Raw genomic sequence first — 23,041 nt, 5'->3', positions numbered from 1 at the left:
ATTCACAACAGCCAAATTAGGGAAACAGCCCAGATGCACTACAATAGATGAATGGATAAAAAAAAAGTGGTACATATAAACAATGGAATTTTACTCATTCATTGGAAAGAATAATATTATGTCATTGGAAAGAATAATATTATGTCATTTGCATGGAAATGGATGGGCCTAAAACAAATTATGCTAGGTGAGGTAAACCAAGAAAAATGGCACGTTTCCTCTCACATGTGGAAGTTAGATTTAAAATATAAATGGACATGATACCCTATACAGGACTCTAGGCATTCACACACAGTCAGACCAAAGGAGGTTTGTCTTAGAGGAGGAATTCAAAGGCATAACCTTGCTGAACATTTTAAATATTATTTCTTGAAATGGAATTCCAGGAAATGTAAACATGTTTCTGTTGTTGGTGGCAGTAGTAATAGTGCCAGTGTTTGTTTTCGCTTGGTTGTTTTGGGGAGGAGGTAGGAAAAAGGGGAGTGTAGAAAGGGAGGGAGGGCAAACACATACAATCATGCTATTTGGTCTGCATTATGTGGAGAATAAACTATGTAACTTGTGGGCAGGGACAAGAGAGGAAACAGGGAAAATGAAGGAGGGGATGCCATTGCCCCAAGAAAGAAATTCATTACTTGACGTATGAAATGGTAAATGTATCTCTGTGTAACACCTTAATAATAACTATTATGTCATTTCAAGATTATACTAAAAAGTATAAGTGGAAATACTAAACAAATTAGTAGATGAGCAGAGCAGCAGAATGCACTTGTATAAAACACAAATTGTATCCACTACACAAGAGCTAAGGAATTTTTCAATAAACATAAAAAGACTGAGTAAAGTTCTAACTCCTAATGGAAGTTAACTAGAGAGAGGAATTAATAAAATAAAATAATTTTTTTCCAAAATTGAGAAATAGTGTGAGCTTTCAGGCTGAAATGACCTATGTTTTGCTTGTTTGGGTTTTTTTTTTTTTTGGTGGTCATGGGGCTCAACCTCCGGGCCTGGGCTCTGTCCCTGAGCTTTTTCACACGAGGTTAGCACTCTACCATTTTGAACCACAGCTCCATTTCTGGTTTTCTGGTGGCTAATTGGAGATAAGAGTCTCATGGACTTTCTTGCTCAGGCTGGCTTCGAACCACGATCTTCAGATCTCAGTCTCCTGAGTAGCTAAGATTACAGGTATAAGCCACTGGCACCTAGCTGACCTGCAAATTTTAAGTAAAATAAAGCCAAATATTTATTGGTATTTATAAAAGTGAAAAAAGTATTATAGCATTTATAAAAGAACACTCTAAAAGTTTCCAGGAGAAATGAACCAAGTTTTAAAAAGAGCACCAATCAGACTGCCTCCAGAATAATCATCTATAACATTACTAGGATACAACACAAATTTTCTTCAAGGTCTGATGAACATTATACTGAGTGAGATTCCTAAATTTGACCACATGAGTGGCAAAATGGGGCAAAATCAAGCCACAATTGGGTTTTTCACAAATTCATGTATATAAGTCCTAACCCACAGTACATCAGAATGTGATGCTGTAGATATAGGGTCTCTATAATGGAATTAAAACATAGTGAAGTCTTATGGGTGGAAACGAATCCAATATGATTGGTGTCAAAATAAGAAGGGGAGATTAGGAGGACACAAACACTCAGAGAAGACCACAGGAATACACAGGGAGAAGAGCCCCTTCTATAAGCCAAGGGCTTGTAGGCCTTAGACATTTAAGACCAATGAATTGTGAAAAATTAAATTTTTGTTACTGAAGTCACCTAATGTCGCATATATTACAGCAACTCTAGACAACTAATACTCTGACCCCTTCAATTATGTGAAAAAAATGTAGTAAATTTGCAACAGACTCTTCAGTATTTATTAAGAATACATTTTGTCATGTGCACACAAAATTAAGAATGTAAGACAAATTATGGGTATAGAAAAAGGGCAGGGGAATGATAGTGGAAAATGTGTCATTCATTTTAAATATAGAGTTCCTTTTTATCTGTCTTATACAATGATGTCCCATTTAAACTACCTCTAGAACAAAGTAGTGATGTGCACATATGTTTGGGTGTGTATCTGTGTGTACACACAGATATGCATACACATAAAGATACACATACCAATTTTGAAAGCTACTAAGCTAGAAGATTTCTGAAGTTCTTTTTAGCCTTATCTTTCCAGAATTTTCATCATGGTTTCATTTCTAAAAAGCACATTCTATTCCATGAAAATTTAGCTTAAGGACATCTATAGGTAGTAACGCCACTGCCATCTTTTTGAGATTGCCATGGCTATTTTTGTGAGATTACTGTAACCCTCATCATCAGAAAATATTCTATTCAACCAATTGCTTTGTGGACTGTAACTGAAGCACTAATATGATCAGCTTGATTAATCATATTGGCTATAAGGATTCAATTAATATGATTGGCTTGAAGTGTTGTATTTCATGACTCTCCTGGTTGGAGTGTAACTAAACCTCACCTCAACTCTGTGGGACAAATGACTTGAATTCAAATTTAGACCATTGGTTGAGTTAAGTGCTTTACTGTCCCCATACATAATATGAAAAAGTGGTGTTTAAATCTCTGAACTTCTTGTCAGCTATTCAATTCTATGATTCATGTAGCCACGATGTTTGATCAAATCCAAACTGTGTATTCTAAGCAAAGAGAAATTAGAGCTCTATAAAAAAATGTGGGTCAATAGAGACTTATCAAGGTCTGTCATAAATGCAATGTTATGATGGTAAAAATGATGCACTGATAGGTAAAGTTCCTACAAAAAAAGATGAAGAACAAACAACTCAAAACCTGAGAGGAATTTTTTCTTCATAGGAGGGACAGAGTGAACCACCTCTGATGATTAGCTCATCTCCCCTCCCACCCCTGAAAGCTTCCTTGAAGAGATTAGCTAAGTATCTAAGTATTGTCTTAGACCACCATCACTCTTATTTTTAGCTCTGAGTTCTCTTCACAAGTGTAGTGACCTGGGTCTTGAAATTCCAGAGAACTTCCAGACATAGGTATTATTTCATTTGCAGGTACCTGGTGTTGATTTCCAGGTCAGTCTAGTGGTAGGGGTCTGAAGAGATGATTTTAAATATAAATTCCTTAGCTCTTCTTTTCAGTTTAAACACTTGATCAGAAATTGTACGCTCTACAAATGGATTCCATAGTGGGCAATTGGCAATTAAAATTGAACCCAAGTGACATTGTTCTACAAGAGACTCTCAGCTGGCGTTGGGGGAACAAAACTCAGGGCTTTGGTCACAAGCTATTTTCAGCCTCTGATAGCAGTTGTGTTACTCATGTCTTATTCACCCTCTCCCCCTAGCCTCCCTTCTGCCCCTCCCTCACAGGCCAAGACTGGTGACAGCCTTCATGTATTTAAAGAAGACAAGAGCCCCTATTACTCAGTTGAACCGTCAGGGACCACACAGGCAGGTAAGCGGAGGGAAGAGGGCATTTAGGCTATGGGTGGGTGGCTGGGTGGCTACAGAGTCCAAATCAGTGACAATGTATTTCACATCCAAGAACCAACACCTGCACTAGCTACATGTGAAAATGGCTTAAGTTACATATGATTCTCTCATGAGTCTAGCAGTTGTTTAAAATTCCTAAAATCATGATTAATATTTGGGGATTCAGGAACTGGAGGGGTAACTCATTGGCCAAGCATTTGCTTAGCATATACAAGGCTCTGAGTTTGATATCCAGGTGGTAGTCAAGGGAAGTTCACAGACAGAGAAATCAGGAATTTTTTTTATTAATTAAATTTTGTTGACAAGGTGTTGTACAAAAGGGGTACATTTACATAATAGGGCAGTGAGTACATATCTTGTGATATCTTACACCCTCCTTTTTCTTTCCCTTCCCTAGATCAGGTTGGCATATATACAATACCCAGTGTACCAAAATCATATAAAGTAGCCATGTGGCGTATGCCAAAGGAAATTCACCTAGAACTTTAAATATAACATCAACAATAGAGTTTGCTTATCCTTGTCTTATATGATTTTATATGTGCATAGCTGTTAAGCTATTGTGATCCACTGATAGGTCTATTTTAGACCTCTTTATGTTTAGTAGTTGTTTGGTTTTAGTTACATAATGTAAGGTCGCTGACCCAAACCTGTGGAAATACCATTTGACAAGAAGCTTTTTGTTTCGCAGACCTGGTCTCTTCTGTTCCCCCCCCTCCGCCCCGCCCCCAACAGTCATATTCCAAGGAGACCATGCCCCTTTGTTCTCTGTGTTCTAGGCTTTTCTCGCTCAACATTATTTGTTCAAGTTCTGACCATTTAGGAATTATTTTTGGTCTAATAACATTTTCATGGTAAATGTTTCCTATCTTATGGCTGGGATGATGGCAGGAAAGCATAAGGAAATAAGCAGAGTTCACTGGACCAGAAGTCAATGGACCTGCACTCTAGTCTAAGACCCACACCATCCTACTAGATGAAGAACTTTAGGAAAGGTCCTGCCCTTAGTATTGTAGTCTGCTCTCGCTGGAGGGCTGATATGAATGTGGTACTATTTTCTAAACCATAAAATACTATATAGTTTCATCCAATTGTAATAGATTTAGTATCATAAAAGACAGCTCTCCCGGGCTCAGAATACAAGGAATTCTGCTATTCAGAAGCTATGAGTGAATGACTGGGATTTTGGACTTGGTTTAAAATAGATACTATATTCCAAAGAGGTTTAGTAACAGTCTTGCTTTTAATTATTTAAAATTAATCAAAACTGTTCATTAAAAAAAGATATTACTATGATGAAACCGATTAAAAGTTCTTATTTAATAGGAGGCTAATTCCCAGCTAGAGGCAAGGGGAAATTCCCAGTGTTTCCTTTAGATTTCAATGATTTGTTTTTAATATTTAAGTGAATAACATGCAGAAGTATAACTGAGAATGAGAAGTAGTTCTGAGTATTGGCCTGAGTAGAAATGCTGCTGAAAGATCAAAGCATTCACTTCTAATTTCTGTTCCTTCTCTGAGCCAAATGGTGTCTCCTGTAAAGAGGACTAGCTGAGCGTTGAACTGCAGCACAGTGCAAGCCAACTTTATCAGCAAGAGGGGACCATTTACTGTTCAGGGCTGGGGAAAATACAGGCCACACCATGCAGGGGAGGTTAAACATGAGTAGTGAGGAGAGTAGGGAAATAGGGGTAGCTGCTGTCCTCAGTGCACTTTAGAGATTGATTCTCAATGTCAAGTATATCCAGTTTATCACAATATGTGTAAAACTGCCTTAGGGTCCAGGTAAAGTGGGGGATTTTATTCTTCGGACTTGGCTTTAGTTCCTTTTTGAACAACTCAGCTGTTTGTGGTCAGTGACAATAAGCCTCAAGCTGTTAGGCAGGAGGTGCTGCTGACCCAGAGCTTTATGCCTGCTCCTGGGCTAGACAGACAAGTACTTTGTAGCCTGGGCAAACAGCCATCCATAAGAGACAGAGGAGGCCTGGACAGAGGGTGGGAGAGGGTCAAAGAGAGGGAATGGAGGAGAGAGGGAAGGCAAACAGTAGTGTTCAACAGAAAAATAACCATGATCCTCTTAGAGGAACAGAAACTTCTGTTTCTTGAGCATAAATCCAGAAATCCAGGGAACCTAAAGAAGAAAATAGAACAACACAAGCATTCATCATAAATGTGTTCAAGTACTAGTTCTGAATATCACTTAGTTTCTCAGTTTCTATTTTCTGAGCAGCAAAATTAAGATAAAGCCATTTACCTTGGAGGGATTTTTGAGAACCGAGTAAGATAAAAATATAGAAAACTACTTAATAAAACTGAAAATATGTGAGCCCTTTTAGAAAAGGTACAGGATTACGCTTGTTGTGATGAAGAGGATTTCTTGTGCAGTATGAGTGATGATAAAAGGCCAGAGGTCACAGCGAGTAACAAGCTGACCAGGAGTTAAAAGATGATTAATCCATTGTACAAGAGCAAGGCCATTAGCATAAGAATATAATACCCAGGAAGAATACTAGACTGGCAAACTTCCTGTTATAAATGTGCCGCTTAGATGTCTAGGAAAACTGTGTTGAGGATGGGTTTTATAGTCAAAGAGAAATGTGAAGCTTGCAAAGGTAAAAAAAAACAACAACAACTGTAGGAATTCATCTCAGAGAAGGAACAAAGAAAGGGAGGCAGCATTGTCTCAAGGGCTATGAAGGAGGGAATGAAATCTTTTTTGAGCCTCACAGTGGACTTCATCCTGGTAGTGTTGATTAGGATCTAGGGTTGTGTAACTGCCCTAGGGAGTCTCAAAACAAGTAATAGTCTATTTAGCTATCACCAGAAGTCTTGAAAAAGTCATTATCTAGGGAAATAAGCAGAAGCTCACCAGAATCACATGTCTAGAAAACAGCAGAGCCAGGATGCACTAGGGTACAATGTGATCTTTAAAATATGAAGGTCAACAGAACCAACAGTGAAATTCAGAGAGTACATGTTGGTCAGGCTTCAGAGATAATTTCAGGAAGTGGGTAATGTGACCAGATGGTACAGCTTTAGCCTAATAGTTATATCCACTTTGCCTAAGAGCCCACACTTGGGATTATTTCCATCCTGAGAATAAACAATGTGTGCTTCCCAGGCATTGTGACAGGGCCAGTGCCTGGAAAATTACCTATACATATGGATCCTAAGCATAGAAGAAAGCCACTGACCTTGAGAGTCCTATAACAGGGATGAAAGAGTATTCCCCCTACACCTGAAGGACACTGCGTGGGCTTGAGGATTCCCTTCCAAGGCCAGATGACCTAATGGTGAGCTTAGCCTCACCTTCTAAAGAGAGGCAGGGTTATCCTGGGTCAATCATTTAAAACCTTTTCTGGCACACGGTTAATGGCACAGGCACCCAGATCCAACCAAAGGGATTCAACTCCTTCCTTGCTGGCTATTGAAGGCTGGTATCTCCCTGGTACTCTGAAGGCTAAGAAACTGTCTATTCACGGTCTAACTAACAGGCAGCAAAGAAGCAGGGAGCGGTTTGATTATTTAAAAAAATAGATCAAATAACAAAAATACCAATGGTAATAATGAAAATAACTGACATTATTGAATCCCAGCCCCAGTGGCACAATAAGCATTTATTTATACCTAGTATTTTAGCTGTTACTATCTTATTCAACCTGAAATCAGTTTTCCTGAACAGCGCATTCATTTTATTTTTTATACATGGGTACCAGGCTTAAGAATTCAAGCAATTTACCCTGAGTCCAATAGTTAGTGTTTTGAACTCTGGCTTGATTCTTTCCCAAACTAATGCTTTTCACTGCACGGGGCTCTCCTCCTTACCTGAATTAAGAAAGGAAATTGTTTGAGAGGAGACATCACTGCACAGCAATTCTGCTGGATTAGATTTTAGTCACTGTTTCGATCCCAGCTCTGTCTTAGGGCTTGAAGGACCCTTGAAGTAGTTTTGCTGCACTGTAGCCACTTGATGGTCATCATCACACAGAAAGTGAAAACCGATAGTGAAAGAAACTCTCCAACCCCAAAAGAATCCTTGCCATGTTTGAAGAGCACTGACTCAGGAAGTTCTTTACACTACTGAATCCAATTCCCTGTTAGTCCCTGTAACTCCACTACAAATATTCTCTGCATCCCATAGATAGAAGGCATCTGTCAGGAGACATCTGTCAGATCTCAGTTCACATCAGCTGGGGAATCTGGCTAATGGAAATGCTGGCACTTGTCCCGTCCAGTATGCTCTAGGCAGAAGCTTGTATATTGAATCAACTTAACTGGAGTTTGAAGTAAAGCTCCAGTACTTACTAGTTGTATGACTCTGGACAGCCACCTAAGCTTTCTGTTCAGTTTTCTCCTTTGCAAAAACATGGGGATTAAACAATTTTTCTGTCGAAGCCTGTTGTATTAAAGATAATATATGTAATGCAAACAATGTACAGTAAAGAGTAAGTTGTAGTTATTATTAGTATAAGAACACAGCTTTGGAGTTTTGACATTTATGTTCCAATATAACTGTGTGACTCATTTCAATCATGTGAGGTAGGGCAGAGGATATAATTTCCCTGAGTCCCTTTCCACAGATGAAAAAGAGTATTTCAATAGCACCTACCTTGTAGGGTTGTCATGAGGACTGAGATACGTCATAGTGCCTTGCTCAAGGGCTATGTTCCAGATCTATTTGTTTCAGTGTTAAAAGGATTGTGCTTATAATGATCATAATTATCACTGAAATTCCAGATATATGTTCCTATGATCAAAGATCTTTGTCTCAGACAGTGTGTAATTTAATGTACCACGTGGAATCAGGCAACCAGTAAGATGACCAAATGATTCGGCACTGAGCTGAAGATAACATTTTTGCTGGAGGTCTCTGTTGGAAGTCTTGGCCTCCAAGATTCTTTTGTGGATCCTACAAAGAAGAAAGTAAATTACTAAGTGACCATTATAGTACCACACCTACTTTTGCTCTATATCATCTTTTAGTTTTCTAACTGGGTAAGGTAGAAGAAAGAGAAGGATAATAAAGATCTGAAAAATGTACCTTAGCTATATAGTTGGATTACTATTTTTTTGGCCAGTCCTGGAGCTTGGATTTGGGGCCTGAGCACTGTCCCTGGCTTCTTTATGCTCAAGGCTAGCACTCTACCTCTTGAGCCACAGCACCACTTCCAGCTTTTTCTGTTTATGTGGTGCTGAGGACTCAAACCCAGGGCTTAATGCATGCTAGGCAAGCACTCTACCACTAAGTCACATTCCCGGCCCTGGCTTACTATTTTTTAAAGTTCAGATTGATACATGACAATGTAGATTGTGACCAAACTAATTAGGTCTTAACTGTTAGAGTACTTTATAGTTTACAGGGTGATTTGATGGCACTTGAACTGAAACAATTCTGCCAGCAATAATGGAATAGTAAGAGGATCTTAAAGTTCGGAGAGGTTGAAAAGTTTTCCTAGATCACATACTTTTGAGGAGACAACAAGAAACTAGAACTTTGACCTGCATTTGATCCCATTCACCCACTGTAGCACATTCCCATGTAATAATTCTCTTCCCAACATTATTTGTTAAGACTACTTAAGGCAGTCTATCAGTGGGATCTAGGTTCTATCATCATCATAAACTCTTGATTGTCTCCCTCTTCAATCTTGCACCATGACTTGTCTGTGACAACAGAGTCATCTCACAGACTGGCCCAGAGTATAATGCCAAGTAGTGTGATGGAGATTATGACCCAGGTGATAAATGGGGCTGAATGACAAGCAAGGCTATATTTAGTGCCCTACCTTCAATGACCCGTACCAGTTCCAGGCAACCCTGATAAACAAAAGGCCCATCTCTTGCTACTGTGCCTGGACAAACACACATCCTGAACCTGGCTAGCAGAGTGTTGAGACCCAGAAATTCCAAAGCAATGTGGAGACTGAAAAGTTTATGTTTGTAAGCCAGAACCTAAAGGTGATTTTCAATCACAGGGACATAATTAGCACATTGGTGCTATTAGAATAACTTGAAATAAAGAACATAACAATCCTTTGTCTCTGTACAGCTTCTCAGTATTGCTTTGAATATCATCATATTTCTCTGCCCTTCACAATGATACTATGCATGAGGTAATATTATTAACAGTTTTTACTCAAGTTCAAAGTTATAAGGTCACAATTAGAATCCATGTCTTTGGAGCCAAAATTCCTCAAAACATCTACCTCTCAGACTGAGTGTACTAAAAGTAATCAGAGGCATTTTCTGTATTTTAGCCCACACTACTACATTCCTTTTTTCAGAAATGAAACTGAACATCTGTTAATTGACTACTTATGGATATCTATTTTGGGTTTCATTTCCTGATGTCAGATATTTATGAACACTTAAAAACCAGCTGTGTTAAGATACATTAGCCTATAAGGAAGGAAGGTATTATCTGTAATCTTTTCCTCTTTTTCAAAAGTATGCCTAGGCAATTGCTGGTATACACACACACACACACACACACACACACACACACACACACACACACACACACACACATCCTTACCCTTCTGCAAGAAATATAATGACCTTCCATTAACTTTCAGGACATGCCAATGAAATCACTGAAGATTTGAAATGAAAAATTTGACCTAGGGTTGTTTTTATTGAAAATTTCCACATCATTAATTTCACAAGTATCACTGTCATACTCCTGGATGATATATATTACATTTCTCCTATATTTCATTTTATTATTGTTGAAACTTTTGGGATCAGATGAATGTGAGAAAAAGTCTTCTCTTTCCTAGAAAATATACTTTTCTTTCATGAGAGAAGGATGGTTCTAAGAAAAAAATCACCAACAAAATACCTAAATGGTTACTTTTTAATGCCACACTGTGGTTATAAAATAGATTCAATCTTAAGAATCCACCCCAATCCTAAAAGTCTGTAGTCTAAAATAAGCTATTTTTGTGTATATTGTTTCCCCTGACTTTCTGCTTTTTTCCCTGCTTGACATGTTCTTCTCTCCTTTATCTGCTAAACTCCTATTCATCCTTCAAAATTTTGAATGTGATTTCTTCTGTGACTCTCCAACGAATTGCCTTTCCCTCATTAAGTTTCCACAACACTTTCCCAAAATTCATCTTTAGTCCAAAGTGCTTGCTTATCCTTTCCCAGTAGAGTGTGGTCTTCTCAATGCCAGAGAACACAAATCATCCGTCTTTATAAGTTCCTCCTTTCTTGATCTGTCACTGAGAACCTAGTGAGTACATGATGCTTGAGAGGCAGGTAGTAAATGTGTGGTGAATGAATAAACATATGAATGAATGAATGAACAAATGAATCATTTGGATTTTTAACTCAACCAAACAATAGAACAAACTATAGAAATATAGGAAACTGCATATGTTTCCTTTGGTATTTTTTGAATTTTTTCTAAACTTTTTACAATAAACAGAAGAGCCAGGAGGGGAAGTATGTTCATAGCAGACCTCAGATCTTCTAAAGGGAAAGGCTCTTTGGGGGGATATTTGATTCTCTTCAGTCATAGGTCAAATTCTATTTACTTTCCATTTCTTAGCAAAAATTGTCTTTGTTATGAGCCTGTGAGACACAATCTGGAGTGGCTGACCCTGGAGGGCTTAGAGTTAATCAACGACTATTATAAGAAGGTGACTAGCTTCCCAGAAAAGAAAAAAAATGTCAGAAGCAGCCACTCAGAATGGTCTGATAGTATTTAGTGTTGATGACTAGATGACACAATCAGTGACTTTTTTTTTTTTTTTTGGCCAGTCCTGGGGCTTGGACTCAGGGCCTGAGCACTGTCCCTGGCTTCTTTTTTGCTCAAGGCTAGCACTCTGCCACTTGAGCCACAGCGCCAATTCTGGCCATTTTCTGTATACATGGTGCTGGGGAATTGAACCCAGGGCCTCATGTATAGGAGGTAAGCACTCTTGCCACTAGGCCATATCCCCAGCCCCACAATCAGTGACTTCTTAGAAACCAAAAGATCCCAGTGAAAATTGAATCCCCAGTGAACCTGGCAGGAACTCAGAAGTTTCACTGATATTAATGGCTTATTTTAGTTTGCAAGGCAGAAAGTTTAGATGCCTAATTAAAATACATGAAAATTATTATTTTTAAAGTCATCTTCTTTGGGTAATATCTCTCATAAGATTCTAGTGAAGCTGGATGCTGGTGGCTAGTGCCTCTAATCCTAGTTACTCGGGAGGCTGAGGTTTGAGGGTTATAGCTCAAAACCAGCCCAGGCAGGAAAGTCCACAAAACTCTCATCTCCAATTAACCACCCCCAAACCAGAAGTAGAGCTATGGATCTAAGTGGTTGAGAGCTGCCCTTAAGCAAAAAAAAAAATTCTGGAACAGAGTCCTGGGACAGAGCCTAGTCCCTGAGTTCAAGCTCCACAAGTTACAAAAGCAAATCTGATAAAAAGACAATGATGGCCTAGGGCTGTGGTCATAAGCAGCGTCATGCAGCAGAAAGTTCTCTCTGTTGTAACATAGCAGGGGGTAACATAGCAGGACCATCACCTGCAGTGATCTGGGTCAAGTCCCTACCTGCACATTATGTCACGTGGTCCTTGAATAACACTGTGGAAGAAGCAAGGAAAAGCTTGACTCTTCAGTGAGTAGATGGGAAGAAGAGAAGCTATGTAGTTATTTCTGACACACAAAGTACTTGACTTTACTAGGTAAGTTTCCAGAGTACTGAGGTGGCCTGGTATTGATTTGTGATTTTGTGTGTATGTGCCCGTGTGTGTGTGTGTGTGTGTGTGTGTGTGTGTGTGTTTGGTGCTGGTACTGGGGTTTGAACTCAGAGCCTGGGTACTGTCTTTACCTTTTTTTTTTCCCCTCAAGCTGGTACTCTACTACTTGAGCTGCGGTGTTTTAGTGATTAATTGGTTAGAAGAGACTATTGAATTTGCTGCCCAAGCTGGTTTCAACTCCTAATCCTAATCATCAGACTTGAGCCTTCTGAGTAGTCAGGATTACAAGATTATAGGCCTGAGCCACTGGCATGGGCTTTATTCTTTTTTTTTTTCCCCCATACATTGGTTGTACTAGGGAGATTTCACTATGACATTTCCATACATGCATACAACATATCCCTATCAACCTAACCCCCTCTATCACTCTCCCTTACTCCCCACTTCTAAAACAATTTCAGCAAGCTTCATTGCTCTATTTTCATATTAATAAGCTACTTCAGTCATATTCATTCCCATTCACCCTTTTCATTAGCTCTTTACCTCTCACCGGTACCTAATACTTACAATAAAGCTGTTCTACTTGGCATTCATTTCTTTTTTGGGGGGGGGTGTATAATTATATAAGGGGGTTTTATACCATAGTATTTAGACATGCATACATTATTTGGATCAGAATAGACCTCTCTATTGCTTTTCTCTTTACCTGCTCCCCAGCCCCTTGTCATCAAAAGCTTTCACTGGAATTCCTTATGCTATCTTTATATAGAGCTGCAATGTATATAGGGTGGACAGATACAAGCAATACATCAGAACTGGAGATAGGATGTATATTTTTACCAGCAAGATAAGCAAACACCTTGCTACTCTAAGGATAGTTCACTCTAAGAACCAACAACATGGCCTGTTTCCACAGCTACTAAACCAGAATTTGTATTTTAGCAAGATATAAGGTGGCTTGGGAAACACTTCACTATATAGGAAGATAATGCCATTTTGAGAGATAACTCCCACTTCCAGTGTGTTAAATTTTAATCTTAGAGTAAAAAATTATATTTACGCAGATTTCGTATACAAAAAATTAGTCATCCATTTACTCTAGGAAACCTGTGAGATACAAAAGGGAAGCGTAATAGAAGTGGAAATAGTCTATTCAACAGAGTGACCACACAAAATCCCTGGAGTGTCTGAGCTAGTCGCACCTGGTAGCTATTTGCTGAGTATTGAATGAACGAATGAATGAATGAAACACTAAAGAAAAAACAAAAACAGGCTGGATTCTCAGATCTCATCAAGGTATTACTGCACTAAAGTTAAGTCCCTACATTTGTGCTAAGCTTTTATGTTTAAAAACATTGCCAAATGAAGGGTCAGGGCTCTCAATCCAGATCTGCTGAGTCAGTGACGGTCCAAGCTCGAGCTTGCAATAAAGATTCTCGTGCGTTTGCATGGGAATCGGCCTAAATTTGTGGTATTTGTTTTATATCCTCTTAGACTTTACCTTGGTCCAAGAGTCTTCAAGATGCCAAACTTGGGTGGAGGAGCAAAATGTGGAGCCTGTGAAAAGACTGTCTACCATGCGGAAGAAATCCAGTGCAATGGAAGGAGCTTCCACAAGACGTGCTTTCACTGCAGTGAGTGAGATGGGCAAGGGGCCTCCTCAGAATCTAGGGGGTATTTCAAAGTTCTGACATACTGGTTCTCACTTGTGGTCTCACTTGTGACCAGGGCACTTGTGAGAAATAGCATCTTTGAGCTCCACCTAAAGTAGGAGCCATGTTCTTCTGAGCACCTTTTCTCCAATCACATCCCACCCAAAGTCAAGAGAAGCTGGCCTGCCTCTTTGGTGAAAACTTCAGTCCAATGGTGGTGACATTTACCAAATGTCAAAACTTGGCAGAGAAAGGCAGTAGTTATCTGGAGCCAGAGTGGGTTTGGCTTTCTGTACTGTCCCTACTGACCAGCTGTCACTCCAGCCAGCTGTAACTGGTCTTTCCCAAGAAAGAATCTATGTCTGCCAAGGACAACACGTGCCATTTCTTACATTCAAGACCTGGGCACCAGAACTTCATGAAGAAAATCTTCCCTTTCAACTATTAGACACAGATATACAAATGTCAAAAAACTAGATATGGTGGGAAGGTGAGGGTGGGTATGAGGTTGGACTTTGAGACATTGCGAGCTACCTGATAGTTTGGCATGTAATTGCAGGCAAGTCATTTCTCATTTCTATGCCCAGATTGCATGCATCTGCAGAAGAGCCAGAACAGGTCCTGGACATTCAGACTCCTAGTCCAGTGATCTTTGACATGACAACATTCTTCAGTTTCCTAGTAATCTGGTTCCTAGAGAAACTGGCTATGGCTTTGAAATGGCCACTTACCTTCTCTGTTTGTCTCTTGTAGGTTTGGGTCAAGGACTAGCTTTGCTGCATATTTAGCAGGTTCTGTCCCTATCTAGACTTCCCCCATTTGCCATGCCCAGCCTCGTGGCTGCAAGATGTCCACACAGCTCCAAATGGTTTTAAACAGAACTTCAATGGCTGGACTCCAACTATTAGAGCAAGGAGATACTTCATCCTTTATGATAACAAAAAACTATCATTTTTCAGCTGTGGTTATTTTCCACGATCTCTTAGCTCCCATAGCAAACAATTATTGTAGAAGAAAAGGGAGATTATTCTCTATAATTGGGTTGGTGGGCTTATGAATGCTCTGGATTTTAATGATGAGTGGGGTGTGTATGTGTGTGTGAGCGCGCGTGCGTGTGTGCGTGTGTGTGTGTGTGTGTGTGTGTATGTGTGCTGGTCCTAGGGCTTGAACTCAGGGCCTTGCTGGTGTCCTTGAATATTTTTGCTGAAGTGCTCAACCATTTTTGAGCTACAGCTTCATTTCCTACTTTTTGGTGGTTAATTTGAGGTAAATCTCACAGATTTTCCTGCCCAGGCTGGCTTTGAACTGTAATCCTAAAATTTAAGTCTCCTGAGTAACTAGGATTATAGGCACGTGCCACCAGTACCCAGGTTGAGTATTACTTTTAAAGTCGTCTTATGTATCACTCAGATTCGTTATTTTTTATTACAATTACCTTGTTATTCCATAATATGTGTATTTATTTAGTTCAATGGAGCTATGGTAGTGGGATTTGAATCGTTAATGGAACATCTTTTTTCTTTTCTTTTCTTTTTTAATAGTGCTGAGGTTTGAACTCAGGGCTTCATGCTTGCTAATCAGGCATTCTATGCTAAGCTTTGCCGATGGTCCTTTTATGAACTAGGTATTTTTAAGATAGGGTCTTGCTGTCTGTCTGGTGCATGTCTCAACTTCTATCTGTTTAGGCTTAACATCCAAGCTGGGATGACAGGTACCTGAAACTGCAATTCTCCCAATCTCAGCCTCACGGGTACCTAGGATTTCCAGGATGAGTCACTGGAACCTGGCTATGCATCTCTTTTAACCCAACTTATAGATGGGATAGGCTTCGCATATGCTAGGCAAGTACTGTGGCTCAAGTGGTAGAGTGCTATCCTTGAGCAAAAGAAGCTCAGGTATGCTGTCCAGGCCCTGAGTTCAATCCCCAGGACTGGCAAAAGAATTAAGCACAATCATTCCCTGAACTTGAGTGAGATTAGAAACAAGTAACATTCCAAAGAAATAATTGTTCATGTATATTATTAAATAACTAAGATTTTCATTTATATCTATAAAAGTTGTATTTTTTTTTCTTGGGCTAGGCATACATACAGCTCAGCTGTAAAAACACCTAGCTAGTATGTGCATGGCCCCAGGTTTGACTCTACGTACTGTTAAAAGAAAAACAAGTTTTTTTTTTTTCCCTTTCAAGTTTGAAAACAAACAAAAAAGGCTTCCTATAAACCTTCTCTTTGGAAAAGTGGGAGATTGGCTGTCTCATTACCTGTGAAATATACAGCAGCCAGGTGGCTTCAGCCAATGGAATAAAGGGCAGTTGAGACAGATCTGCCCCTTCTGTCTCTAGAACTGGATCCAAATTGGTTTCAACATCCATTGTCTCCTTGAATGAGAAGTACAGAAACTGCTCATTGCTGATTCCTATATGGAGGGGGAAAAAGTAATTTCCTTTTCTACTTCTGCCCCAAACTCCCCCAACAATAAATAAATACACACACACACACACACACACACACACACACACACACACACACACACACACACAACTTCCCTGATGTGATACTTTCAGGTACTGTTACTAGATCTAAGACACAGCCCTGATTCTAATGTCACCCTCTACCCTTTCCAAGTTGGGCACATTGAACATGTCACTTCCCTTCTCTGTGCCTCAATTTCCTCATGTGTGAACTTGGGACCTCTTAAGAGTCTATGTTCAGGACAGATGATCTGACCAGAAGCCACAGTTGTGTTCTTGGCCTAGATCCCCTAAGCATGGCGTTACGTGTGCAGGAAAGGAAAAAGGGAGGATTTTTAACCCCAATCCCCTGACTCTCCCTTTCTTTGGCAGTGGCCTGCAGGAAGGCTCTCGACAGCACCACAGTGGCAGCTCATGAGTCAGAAATCTACTGCAAGGTCTGCTATGGGCGCAGGTATGGCCCCAAAGGGATCGGGTATGGACAAGGCGCTGGCTGCCTCAGCACCGACACAGGGGAGCACCTCGGCCTGCAGTTCCAACAGTGAGTTACTGCATGCTTTCCCCCTCCCTGTTAGAGTCTCCAATCATCAGGACAGTTCATTTTGTTCCCATAGCAACGTTTTCTAGAAGTGAGAGAATGGACTGTATTGTTGACTTGTCAACAATAGGAATACTCAGTCTTACCAAGTTCTAACAATGGGTTATCTCTCCAAAGACTCTCTTTAAATTATCTGCCTTTCTAAACGGCAAATACTTTATGCCATGGCTCTTGGTTTTGCATGTCAAGAGAAAAGCCAGAACTTACAGATGTTCTATTGTTTGACCTTTGTAAAATCTCACAGTCTCTTTTTCTTCTCCTTTGAGAGTTTGTGTAAATCATATAAATATTGCAGGGAAGCAATGGCCATTCTCTGCAGTGCTTGTCACTGAAAGATTTCTTCTCTTTGGATGTAAGATGATTAATGTCGGTTTCATAGGGGGAGGTGTCCTAGGGGATGGGCTGAGCCTCAAGAGTAAACAATCAATAATTCTATGAACTCCCTGGCTGCCTGCCACCTGTATAGTGCTGGACTTCCCCCAATACTATCACAATGGTCACCTCGATCCACCAGTCTGCTCCCTTGGGTCCACTTTCATGATAATCACATTGACTCCAGGGAGGTCTGCTGGTAGCTGGTCTGCTGCTGTACACTGGACAGCTCTATGGTATGGACCGACCAGAAAGGCTGTGCTGACACAATTGGGAAATAGACCTATTGAGATCTCTAGAGACCAGTTAGGTCATCTGAAGAGAGCAAGGACCCTTTAGCAGAGCGTAACCCACCACAGAGCCTGGAAAAGTGAAGATATGTGATTACTCACTACAAGGAGAGAAGTGCTACTTTTAATTTCTTTCCTTCATCCCAGATGTAGACTGTTCTCAAAGATAATGCCAATTGTCTTCTCTCCCTCACATTGTTCAAAATTCCCTTTCCAACCTTAGGACAAGAGGAACAAAAGTCACCAATTATGAGCTGCCTGGACTTAATTAAGCCTTAGATCCCTGCTCTCCTCCACCTAGCCCTGCCCTCTTCCTAGAGAGCTGTGGTGAGGTTCAAGTGACATAATTTATAAGAAAACAACAACAGATATAAAAACACAATTTTGGGCATTGTTCTCATGCACACAGGTGACCTTTGGATACAAGAGAAGTTGAACTGTGTGATAAGGAATCAAACAGCTCAGGGGACTGTGACTTGCCAGGAAATGATCAAGATCCAACAATATGATCCAATTTTCCCTAGAATTTTCACAACTCCGTTCAGATAAACTAGGCTTCAAGACACTGCAGAAAAGTTGAAACCTACATAGTAAAACAACACAATGACAATAACAGTAACACACACGAACATACATAAAGCATTTACTAAAAGAAAATTTAAGCGCATTATATCTAACATTTATTAGTTTACACATGCTAGGCAGGCAATGTTCTCAGTGCTTTCACAGTTACCTCATTCAATTCTCTTAGAAGTTCTAAGAAAAACACTCCTTTTCCAGGTTAGGAGAAAGAGACTTAAGAGAAGTGGGCCAAGAAAGAGCTACCACTCATTAGTTTGCCTATTTCCACCAGATCCCCAAAGCCGGCACGCTCAGCCACCACCAGCAACCCTTCCAAATTTACTGCAAAGTTTGGAGAGTCAGAGAAGTGCCCTCGATGTGGAAAGTCAGTCTATGCTGCTGAGAAGGTCATGGGAGGTGGCAAGGTAAAGTATTTTGTGTGTGAGCCAGGGGGGATTATTTATCTGCACCAGATCAGCTGAGTGGAAGAAAAGAAAGTAGGAACTGTGGGTAGGCAAGGACCAGACTTTCCATTCCCCTTAGCTGTTTAGATTCCACCAGAGCCTCATCTGCTTTCCCAGGTGGTCTACCAGCAGTGCATTGGGATAGCTAGAATGGGTGTGGTTTTAAGGAACAAGCATGAGCCGACAAGAGGAAGGCACCTAGCTAAGCTCTTAGGGATACAAAGACATACACATTTTCCCCCTATTTCCCCTGTCTCCTGAGCAATGTCTACAATCTTTACAAAAAGGCATCGGCCTTGGAAACCCGTCACCACTGTGTCATTCAACTTGTGACTGCCATTACACAGCAACCACCAGTAGTGAGAAGCATCCTCATTTTACAAATGCTCTGGCTCTCAGGAAAGTCATCAAGTAGTAAAGACAGTACACTATCCTACAAAGCCAAAGTATTCCCCAAAGGAGCTGCACCTAAGGAAAGGAAAACAGGAACCATGAAAGAAGTTTGACTTAAAACACAGATATCTCCACACAAAGAATAGCCATTTACAGACACATGAGAATGCCCATGCTGGGCCTAGCAGACACACAGATGTACAGGCAACATAAGTCAGCCTGGATAACTGCTTAGCTTTTCACTATTTTCCCCCTTAACTTCATATTCAATATGAACAATACCAACTTGCCCAAGTCCTTTCTTTTTTTTTTTTTTTTGGCCAGTCCTGGGCCTTGGACTCAGGGCCTGAGCACTGTCCCTGGCTTCTTCCCACTCAAGGCTAGCACTCTGCCACTTGAGCCACAGCGCCGCTTCTGGCCGTTTTCTGTATATGTGGTGCTGGGGAATCGAACCTAGGGCCTCGTGTATCCGAGGCAGGCACTCTTGCCACTAGGCTATATCCCCAGCCCCGCCCAAGTCCTTTCTTAACCAATTTGTTCTTTGGGTCTTTTCACACTGAGGGAACTTTTCCAGTTTTGTTCCTTCTGCAAAAATCCCCAAAACCCTACGTCTGTAAAAAACCACAATAATCGACTAGAAATGCTCATTGTACTTCATTTTCTTCAAACCCCTGGGAAAGTTATTTAAGGGTGCCATTCAGTAAGGGAGAGGTTAAGACAGTTGGCACTCCTTTGTATACTGCTGCCCAATATACAAAGGAGGTAGGGCTGCCTACCTCCTTGATATGCAACTCTTCTGTGTCCTTCAGCCTTGGCACAAGACCTGTTTCCGCTGTGCCATTTGTGGGAAGAGTCTGGAGTCTACGAATGTCACTGACAAAGATGGAGAGCTTTATTGCAAAGGTGAGTTGCTCTGAGACTTTCTTGGGAGTTATTTTTCCAAGAAGGACCATTGGGCAGGGAAGTTATCTGTGCCTGGAGGCCTATGCTGGCCAGGAATGGGGTTGCTCAGTTTGTTTGGGTTCTCAGGATAGGGAGCAAAACTCCCTAAGGGAAATAAACAGAAAATTTGGCTCTTTCCACCCTACTGGGGAACTGGGGGGGGGGCGGGGGGCAACAGCTTGCAGGTAAGATGCTCAGTGGTTCAGGGCAGCTGATGCTTGGGAAAGAAATAATGTCCCATCTCTGGCCTTGGGCCACAAATGAGACAAATAATACCATAGACCCTTCTGAAAACCCAAACACCTATTTTCCATTTGAGTGGAGATAGTGGTGACTGGGGTAGGAGGAATTCGGTCTATCTCATTTGTGTTTATCAAAATATATCCCCTTCCCTCCTGACAGTTGTTTGTGAGGCTGTCAGTCACTTAGCAATCACAGGGACATTACTGGCTTTTTTCCTATTCTGTACCTCTGCCCCAGTTGCTTCCACAATCCCTCTTATGTGCAGATAGTAAGGCTCAGCTCTTTACTAAGGCTAGAAAAAGGGATGCACTAAGGCAAGGATAATATGTCTTTAACAACATCTTTGAGGTTTATTCTGCTGTTCAGAATACTATCATTTAGTGAGGGTATCTTTGGAATCTCCAAATATGCACAATGGTGTAGAGCAGGGGTAGTAATGGAAAGGGCATTTCAGGGGCATCAGGAATATTACAAGTATGGAGGTTTGGTATCAAAGAGGCTGTGGCAGAGGATCTCAAATTAGGTCCTCCTCAGCTACATAGAGACGCCCTATCTCAAAAAAGACTAGTTTGCATTTCCTATCATGAGGCAGAAACTAACTCAGCATATGACAGGGAGTAGAAAGAAGACACAGGAGGGCCTCAGCATTCATAAGCTTAAAATCCTAAAATCTTGCAACAGCCAGCAGGAAGATCAACATATAAACAGATTGTATTTCAAAGTGAACAATGTTATAAAGTAGACATGGCTCCTCTGGAGCTTGATAGACCTGAGTGTGGGAAGAGACATTCCAGAAACAAGGAGCAGTGACCTCTAACCAGGGACATCATAGTACATTTTAGGGAAGGAGCCAGGAGGCAGGAGGAAACAGGGAAGGGGGCTGGAAGATGACCTGGAACCAGATTATGCAGCCTTCAATGAGAAAAATGGCTGGGAAAACTGTAAAGTGCAAAAAAAGTATAAGGGGTGACCTTGTCCAAAAAGTAATGTACTCATTACCTGATATTTTTTGTAACTGCAACCCCTCTGTACATCACCTTCATAATAACAATAAAACTTTAAAATATAAACAACATTTTATTAGCAGACCTAAATAAGTGTTTAAGTTAATTTATAAGCATGTTTATCAAAAGGTTACCTTTAATAGGTAAAAGGATGTTGCCCAGGCAGAAGGACCAGAAATAATGGTAGTAATTAATGAATTCTTTTTTCCTTTCCTCCTTCAGTTTGCTATGCCAAAAATTTTGGCCCCACAGGCATTGGATTTGGAGGCCTTACACACCAAGTAGAAAAGAAAGAGTGAAAAGATGACCCCTCTCTCACAAGCTTCACCAGCCAAATGTGTTGCCATGTAATCTGGCAGAGGAGAGCTTTCCTGGAACAGCCTCATTTGCAGCTGAACAATCTTTCTCTTCAGAAGTGATCATAGGCTTTACTCAAAGTGAGAAGAAATCTTTGGAAGAAATTATTTAAAATTTAATATGCAACAGATGCTTTATAATATGCAGTTCTTGGGGTGGGAGAGGCGGCAAATAAATATTTCAGTGGTACTTTGTATGGCTCTGAATTTTTTTTTTTTGGATAGGTGATTAAACACACACACACACACACACACACACACACACACACACACACACACACGTAAAAAAACCAAACTAGCTGCAGAGAATGAATTTGGATGTTGACTGGAAAGGAATGAAAAGGAAATAGCACAGAAAAAGGGAAGATAGTTTGCTGATACGATACGATGGTATATTGTTACTGTTAGCAGAGAAGAAAACAGGAGGTCTAGGAGGAAATAGAGAACATGATTGCAAGTTCTAAAAGAAAAATCAAAACTAATAAAATTGTGGAAAAGTTGATCCATTTGTCCTATCATGGGTTTTGCAATATTACCAATGTTGTAAAAACTTAGTGACAATAAACATGGTATTTGGTTCTGAATTATAAATGATGCAAGTATTATTTTTTTTTAATTCCAGAACAATTTCTTGATATTCAGCAATTTTCTTGAAACTTCTTCTCCATCAAATTGCCAGGCTTACAAATGAAACACAGCCAATTAGATGTCTTTCTCTGCCTCTTCAGCAAGACTCAGCAGCTTGAATATTTGCATTGTCTTGGCTTGGCATCATTTCCCATTTCCCCCATCTCTGTGCAATTCTGAGCAACTAAAAACAATTAAAAATCTATTGATTAAAAACTATAAAATACCACTATCTCTGTAATCTTATCTGAGTGTATGGGAAACAGTGTGTAATGGTATTAGAATTAGGAAATTCAAAGGGAATAACAAAATTGAGAGACAAAGGGTAAAATACAAGAAACAACAACAAAAGCAATACTTGCAAAACTGTTTGGTGTAAGTGAACTGAACACCTCAGGGGGGGCGGGGGGTATGAGGGACAAGATAACAAACAGTACAAGAAATGTATCCAATGCCTAACGTGTGAAACTGTAACCTCTCTGTACATCAGTTCTATAATAAAAACTTTAAAAAAAAAACAAACTATAAAATACTAGGCTAAACCATGGATTTTCCTATGCTTCAAGTCCCAAGAAAGGTTACCTTTAAAATGAGCAATTATTCAACAGTGCTTATGTGCTCTCTTGGAGAACACTCTATGTTGGGTTTTAAAGCAATGTTACTATACCTTGCCCTGGGATGATGGGTAAGATATATGACATGCCTAGTGGACAACATAACCTCTTCTGCTCCATTTCAGATACTAGCTTCACCACCTACGTGTCAAGGAAACTGAAGTTAAAACCATTTACTCTTAGTTTTGCCTTCTCTCTTTTTTTCTTGTCTTGCTCCTCAGGTCTCCTCAATTCTGACCCCCAAAGACATCCCCTC

At 40.3% G+C, this 23,041-nt stretch overlaps 1 protein-coding gene across 1 annotated transcript; it reads left to right on the top strand.

Annotated features, from left to right (window-relative positions):
• Positions 1 to 3,443: 3,443 nt before the first annotated feature.
• Positions 3,444 to 21,739, top strand: Csrp3 (cysteine and glycine rich protein 3). The gene is made up of 6 exons (XM_048359970.1): positions 3,444 to 3,459; positions 13,691 to 13,830; positions 16,694 to 16,862; positions 18,435 to 18,567; positions 19,809 to 19,902; positions 21,411 to 21,739. The coding sequence occupies exons 2-6, from the start codon at positions 13,719 to 13,721 to the stop codon at positions 21,485 to 21,487; spliced, it is 585 nt and encodes a 194-aa protein (XP_048215927.1). The 5' UTR covers positions 3,444 to 3,459; positions 13,691 to 13,718; the 3' UTR covers positions 21,488 to 21,739.
• The last annotated feature ends 1,302 nt before the right edge of the window (positions 21,740 to 23,041 follow it).

The sequence above is a fragment of the Perognathus longimembris genome, chromosome 13 (genome assembly GCF_023159225.1).
Source record: "Perognathus longimembris pacificus isolate PPM17 chromosome 13, ASM2315922v1, whole genome shotgun sequence".
In the NCBI taxonomy this organism is placed as follows: Eukaryota; Metazoa; Chordata; class Mammalia; order Rodentia; family Heteromyidae; genus Perognathus; species Perognathus longimembris.
This window is presented reverse-complemented; position numbering and strand designations above follow the sequence as displayed.

Coding starts and splice junctions, on each gene's coding strand:
- Csrp3 (XM_048359970.1), top strand. CDS start 13,719: ATGCCAAACTTGGGTGGAGGAGCAAAATGTGGAGCCTGTGAAAAGACT. Junction 13,831..16,693: donor CAAGACGTGCTTTCACTGCA/GTGAGTGAGATG, acceptor TTTCTTTGGCAG/TGGCCTGCAGGAAGGCTCTC. Junction 18,568..19,808: donor AGGTCATGGGAGGTGGCAAG/GTAAAGTATTTT, acceptor TGTGTCCTTCAG/CCTTGGCACAAGACCTGTTT.